The following is a 7,542-nucleotide window of genomic DNA, read 5'->3' on the forward strand; positions in this document are numbered from 1 at the left end:
TGTTGGGTCATGTCCGGGCAGGGGCTGTTGCCGGACCTCCATAACCAAAGGTACATTTGTTGCAGTTAAACTGTCTGACATGCATAGTTATTGGGGCCGAGAGAGCAAACTTTTCCGGTGCAGTTTAGTCTTCGTAGGAATGATAGGTTATTCTCATAAATTTAATTTTAGTTTATCTCATCTTGATGATTCAACAACATTCCTAAACAATAATAAAGAGTTTATGAGTATGCCATTACTGTTGGACTGGGGGATTGCTGGCTACCTGAATTGCACAGAAGCTGCTCAGAATTCCACTAATTATGCATGTCAAAAGAACAGTTATTGCATTAATTTGTACAACGATTTTAGAGGAGTATATCAATGCAGGTGCAAGAAAGGATACGAGGGCAATCCTTACGTAGGATGCCGAGGTCAGTTTTTTTTTCCTCAAAATTAATATTCGTACTTAATTGAAATCTTGACTATTTTATAGACGACTTCAGTACGAAAAATCTAACAATTGTTTGTTGTGATGCTTAAATGGGATGGGGTGCGGCAGATATCAACGAATGCATGAATAATCCATGCATCCCATATGGAACCTGCACCAACACTCCCGGTTCTTATCGGTGTTCCTGTCCTTCCGGTTATCGTGGTGATGGTAAAAGAAATGGTTCTGGTTGTATTCCAATATCGGTACCCCATGGTAAACTCGCAATAGGTAATTTTTAAATAATCTTTTGCATATTAAATAACTGGTCAAATTTATCTTTCTCAATATTTTCTGCTATAAGTTAAAAATAAATTTTAAATAAAATTAGAAGTCCTCTAATCAAGACAATAAATATTATACAATTGCTTGTGCAAGTTAATTTTTTTTTTTTTTTAACTTAAATATAGTACAATTGCTAATTTTTTTTTCCTTATAATCAATGTTTAAATTAATTTAATCATTTACTATTTTAGAAATTGTCGTCAATGAAATATTAAAATATTTAAAATAGGTTAGGAAACACAATATGATGAATAGCAATTCACATTGACAAAAGTTATCTATCCTCAAAATTTAAGCGTTAGTATTCTTGATATTATTGAATTGTACTAGTCTCAGTATCAAATAAATAAACAAACCAAAAAGATCAAGATTCCAAATTAGAAAATTATACATGATTGAATCCAAAATAGATGTGATGATCTTGAATTGAGTTACGTTGCATATGTTAATACTTTCAGGAGTAGGCTTGAGTGCAGGAATGGGATTGCTAGTGCTGTTGTCAACTTGCTTTTGGTTGTACAAGTTTCAGAAGAAGAGAAGAAGTAAAAATCGCAAAGAAAAATTCTACAAACGAAATGGTGGTCTTCTGCTGCAACAAATATCAACGGACGAAGGAATACTTCAAAAAACCCGACTTTTCAGTGTTAAAGAGTTAGAGAAAGCTACTGATCATTTCAGTGAAAGTCGAATACTTGGTGAAGGAGGTCAAGGGATGGTTTATAAAGGAATGTTATCTGATGGAAAAATTGTGGCAATAAAAAAATCAAAGGTAGTAGATGAAAATCAAGTGGAGCAATTCATTAATGAGATTGCCATGCTTTCACAAGTTATTCATAGGAATGTAGTTAAACTATTAGGTTGTTGCCTAGAAACTGAAGTTCCTTTACTAGTTTATGAATTCATTTGCAATGGAACCCTTTACGATCATATTCGCGACAACAATGATGAGTTCCCATTGTCATGGAACATGCGCTTGAAAATTGGTGTAGAAGTCTCAGAAGCACTTGCCTATCTTCATTCTGCAACTTCTATCCCCATCTATCACAGAGATATTAAGTCAACTAACATTCTACTTGATGAAAAATATGTAGCTAGAGTTTCAGACTTTGGAACTTCAAGATCAATCGCAGTGGATCATACTCATCTAACTACACTAGTAAAAGGAACCTTCGGATACTTAGACCCAGAATACTTTCAATTAAGTCAATTTACAGAAAAAAGTGATGTCTACAGTTTTGGAGTTGTTCTTGTTGAGCTCTTGACTGGACAACGACCAATATCTTTAGCCAAAACGGAAGAGGAAAGAAGTTTAGCAACAAGATTTTTGTTATGTATGGAAGCACACAATCTCAAAACTATTCTTGACAGCCAAGTTTTAGAGCAGGGTAAGAGAGAAGAACTAATTGCTGTGGCAAAACTTGCACAAAGGTGCTTAAATTTGAATGGGATGAAAATGCCATTGATGAAAGAAGTAGCCATGGAGTTGGAGATTATTAAAATATCTCAAACGCATTCGACTACATCTGATACTAAATATCAAGAACTTCTGTTGCCCAAATCCAAAGCAATATTGGTGTCGGATGATGACTACACATGGACAAGTACCTCTGGTAATATCATCCCATCATCAGAAGTACAACCCCTAATGATTCACACTGCTTGATGCATTCTCTGATTTCTAAACAATTTCCTCATTTGTTGTATAATATATGCTTTTGTAATAGTCTATTTAAACACCTTAATAGCATTTGGTCAAGATTTTTTTGATATAAATAAAGGGATCAGACTTTTTCAGCATGAGATTTTTACCTCTTATTGATTTATCTTAACTGATTCTTTGTATCTATCGTTCAAATTATGACCTATACAGACATACGTTAGCTTACTATATTGAATTTACCTCCAATGGAATCTCAAACTGTATTATGCTGCAATTTGGTTTAACACTACAAATGGACTGCATACAATCAACATATTATTTTGTGCTCTCTCCCTAAAGACAACAGAGATTTCTTCAGTATAAATATCTAATTTGGCTTCATTACTTGTGTGTATTATTAACCTTGAACATGTATTTCATGAAGTTATACCGTTCCTTTGATTTATTAAAAGAAAAGAAAAATTGAAGCAAAGCACTTTTTCTTCGGAGGACAGAATATTCATTACACAACCTTTATGTTAATTGGTTCTTCTGCAGATGAAAGTAAATTGGAAAATGAAAATGCTTAGCCAGTTCGCCTTTCTCATGAAATTTCGAGATTTTAAATTGTTCGAAGACACTATTTTTAAAAATTGAGAGATCAAATCAAGGATAAATGGCAGAAATTGAGCTTGAATAGTTTGTCTGTTCAGCTATAGACCAACGAGGTCATTGTCAACTTAAAAAATGATGTTAACGATCGAAATTTATCAAATTTAGCCCTTGTTTGAGTTCCATTTAACCAAAAATACATTTTTCAAATCTCATTTTCAACCATACAATGTTCTACAAAAATAATATTACTCGTAAATCCAAAACTTTTTCTTATTATAAAAAGAGAAGATAGAGGCCCTGTTTGGTAGCGATTGTTGCTGCCCAGAAAATGCATTTTTTGACTGTTGGATAAGGTAGTGGGACCTGGGCTGCAGTTCTTCAATTAATATGTCAGAAATGTAGGCGCAATTTTGGACCATTTTCTCGGCAGAATGACATTTTTGCCCTTAACAGTCAAAAATTTTGTTATGATAGATGGGCATTTTCGGTATTTCACTTTTTACTTGCCCTTAACTGCTGCCACAATGGGACCCACGTACTGTAGCTTATGGGCAAAATTCTCATTTTAATTCTGGAAGAATCACTCCCAGACAGCTGCAGAATAAAAGTCAATAGACTTTTTTTGTGAGTTTTATTAAGAACCAAAACCGTATAATTATACGTAAGAATTAGGGATACAACGAGAATAATTTTTAGAACTGCAGGATTGCAATTGTCATTCATTAATTACTATTTACAACACTTTCCCTTGAATAACACATTACGACATATTTGCTTCGTTAAAACCTTCTTTGATAAAAATTCAATGGGACAAAAAAATCAAACGAAGAAAGAAGAATACAATTATTTTGGAATATTAAAAATAAATGTTGTTTCGTTAAAACTTTGTCATGAAAATTCAGTGAGACAAAACTTGATCGAATGAAAAAGAGTGCAGCTACTCCCCCGATTTCAATAAGTAAAATTTCTTATATTAAGCTATCCATGTCTCGTACATCAATTCTCTGATATCAAAATTTCTTGTGAACTATATCTTATGTTGTCTTGCATAGTCTTCAAATAACACAGTCTTTATAAGATATATTTTTATAAATCTTTGAAAATTGTAGTAACTTGATGATTCAGAAATAGCTCTTGTTGATCACTTCGAGAGTCTTATACATATAAGGTATTATTTTGGGGGTAAATGTCTTGCATGTTATAGATATTCATTACACGAAAAATATGCTTCATTAAAACCTTATTAGAAAAAACTCCGTGAGAAAAATCCTAACAAAGGAAAAAGAGCACATTGTTCTTTTGAATATGCTACAAAAATCTCCTTATTAAAAATCTTGTTAGGAAAATCCAATGGGATAAATTCTTGGTCAAGGAATAAGAGTACAATGCATATTTGCTCTTCCCCATACAATATCACTTGAATTATACTTTAGGTATATTAAATCCTTCAAGAATGGTATCAAAACTATGCAAGATAAATTGTTTATAATCACATTTATTACATGCCCACGCTGATGAAATAGAAACTTGTAATTACATCCACCACATGATAACCGAGTTTATACAAGTCTTCATGACATTTATGATGTAAAGAGTCATATATTTCGTATTACGACCTTACCTTTTTTTTTGGCCTATTTTCATTTTGTTTAAGTATACACATTTTGGTGTTCAAACTGTAGAGCTTTCTCTAATAAATTCAATTTAGGATTGCGTCATTTTTATGTAGCCAATTATTACTTTGGTTGATATATTTTGACACGTTTATTTTGATTCCTCGCTATATGATGCAATACATCATGTGCAAAATTGTTGTCGACAATTATTTATTTTCCTATAATAGTATAACTTATTAAGATATCACAAGTTTCATTATTTTAGACACTTGAAACTCTTTTAAGGTTTTACAATTTGTTATGTCTAAATACTCATCAAAAGCATATACCTCCTTAATGGGACCATCTTCGTAAATTGCTCCTTTTCATTTGGAGTTTTTTAATACTAGAATCGTATATCACGCTTCAGGAATACCATAGATATATATAAAATATAATGCTATGAAATTGTTCTTCTATGACATCAATTCATATTGGAGCATTTAAAATTGTTGCATGAAATATTGTTAATCTCTTTGGTTAGTAAATGCATCTAAATAAATTATCTTTCGAACTTTTAGATCGAGTGATCTTTTGCAAAGATTAGATAATGATGCATTTGTACATTATTTTCAGTTTCTTAATTCCCTCCCCCAATGCTGAGAGAATTATCCAATTAAATTGATAATCATTTTTTCAGCATTATGAAATATCACTCATTTGGGATAAGCGCTCAAACTATGCATTTATTCTCAACATTCTTTATTTTTTATCTCAGTGCATCGTAGTTGTTCAATTTTACATTTGCTATACTATCAACATAATTAGATGAAAAAATTAGGTTCTGATCATAGACAAATTATAATAGGGAGAACTATAATGTTGGTATGATGTGTAATAGAATTTCTTAAACAAAAATGGGAAGTATTTTGTTCTCAATTAAATTAATTGGAGGCGTTTAACAAATAGCAGTGTTAAACCATTTATCGATATCCCAACAAATACTTATTAAAATGTTGAGATTTATGCCCACTAGCATTGACGAAACATGGTCTTGATTATAATTATTATCATAATTTAAAATTTAAGCAGTAATTTCACAAACTTCAAGTTGCAAGCACCATGTAATCATATAGTATATGTATCAAATCTATTAGATACAAATAATATTTAGATGATCAATGTGGTAGGTGACGGGACTCCATATATCACCTTAATTAATTTTCAAAAATGTAGAGAATTCAATCCTTATTTTAACTGGTGATGTTTAATGATTAATCGTCGATAAAGAGAACAAATGATGTAGAGGAATTCATTAGATTGAAGAATCTTCTGGTTCTTCATTAAATATCCATGTTGAATTTTTTATTTTGCGTCATTATTGATCCAGTGATGGTCCAACTGGTCATGCTAAACAATAAGAACAAGTTGAACTTTTGGTTCAATATAAGATATAATTCAATAATTTAATTTCGAAGAATATGATCAAATATTATATGCTTGTATAATATTCAATCAAGTAGATAAACTAATCAACGTCAACATGACATGAGTTATATATTTTTCTTCAGGAATAAATACGAATTCAAAATGATATATTCATCGAAGCATGTACTATTTTGAGAGCACATTATATTTTACTATTACTTATTCAAAAGTAATATATCAATATTCTTCTGGAATATTAAAAATTATAATTTATCCTCTTCAGAAACCATCAAATATTATTATAATTTACAAATTGTAATACACGCTCTTCAGGAGCAATCAAATATTATTATAATAAATTATACAAGAATTTAATCTTCACGGGTAAAAATATAATATACATTAGATAGTATTTAAATATACTTTTCGAAAGCAAGCAAAATCTAACTAAAATATCAATATATAAATACGTTTACAGAAGAATGAACACGTATAGAATAAGAGTAATTTAATTCGTGTTTTTACCTAGAAATTGATCGACATTCTTCTAAAATATTGAAATCATAATATCATGATCTTTTGAAGCAATCAATATTCTTCTGAAATATTAATAATAGATTGAAATCGTAATATTATGCTCTTCTGAAACAATTAATATTCGTACAAAATATTAATAATATTGTGCTACTTCAGAAATAATAAAGAACTATTATTTAAAAACACAAAGTTTTCACGAGCATGTTTTCTAGTAGAATGTGAATATTTACGGAGTTGTGCTTCTCCATGAGCAACAACATATTATATTGTCAATTTAAAAATTATAAAAGAAAATTTTGAATATTTAATCAGGTTGAGGACATAAAGAATATTCAATAATCATCATAAACGTATAATTCATGTTACTGTATATGATTAATACAAACATCGGGACCATTCCTAAAAAAATTGACACACTTATTTGAATTAATATAAATTTATATATAAAAATCAGTTACCAAACTTGAATTAGGAAAAAAAATCTTGAAAAGATATGCTCTAAAGTTAAGATATGCTCTACAGTTATTCTTTACCATATAGTATATTATTATTTACCATTATTCGTACCCAATTGTCATAGATTATAACCATAAGAAAAATTGGAGTAGTAAGCACAGTACTAAAATTCATTAATCTAAATAATTAGAAGTAAGATTTAATAACCTAGGCTGATTGGTGTTCATTATAATGTAAAATTCAAATAATACGTTTTTTTTTTCTTTTTTTGCAAACTTATAACTATCCTATTTTGCAAAGAATTTCATTGGGTAGTTGGCACAAAACGTTTATACCTTTCAAGCTTATTGTGGAAAATGTCCCAACCTTTCTTTTTTGGCATTTTCGCCCCTATCTTTTACATTTCTTTGCATAGAAGGTCATTTTCATTAATTTTTGACAATTTTACCCTCCATTCAAATAAAACAAAAAGAAAAGAAAAGAAAAAAAAATAAAGAACTAATTGCAATAATAGT

The 7,542-nt window shown here is 30.2% G+C and overlaps 1 protein-coding gene across 2 annotated transcripts; it reads left to right on the forward strand.

Annotated features, from left to right (window-relative positions):
- Positions 1-6: 6 nt before the first annotated feature.
- Positions 7-2,536, forward strand: LOC111372128 (putative wall-associated receptor kinase-like 11). 2 transcript variants are annotated; one of them, XM_022994316.1, is made up of 4 exons: positions 7-50; positions 370-413; positions 542-703; positions 1,216-2,536. In XM_022994316.1, the coding sequence occupies exons 1-4, from the start codon at positions 10-12 to the stop codon at positions 2,418-2,420; spliced, it is 1,452 nt and encodes a 483-aa protein (XP_022850084.1). In that variant the 5' UTR covers positions 7-9; the 3' UTR covers positions 2,421-2,536. The 2 variants fall into 2 exon arrangements, with proteins under 2 accessions (XP_022850084.1, XP_022850083.1); XM_022994315.1 differs by having other exon boundaries at positions 7-413.
- Positions 2,537-7,542: the final 5,006 nt, after the last annotated feature.

Source organism: Olea europaea, chromosome 23 (assembly GCF_002742605.1).
Source record: "Olea europaea var. sylvestris chromosome 23, O_europaea_v1, whole genome shotgun sequence".
Lineage (NCBI taxonomy): Eukaryota > Viridiplantae > Streptophyta > Magnoliopsida > Lamiales > Oleaceae > Olea > Olea europaea.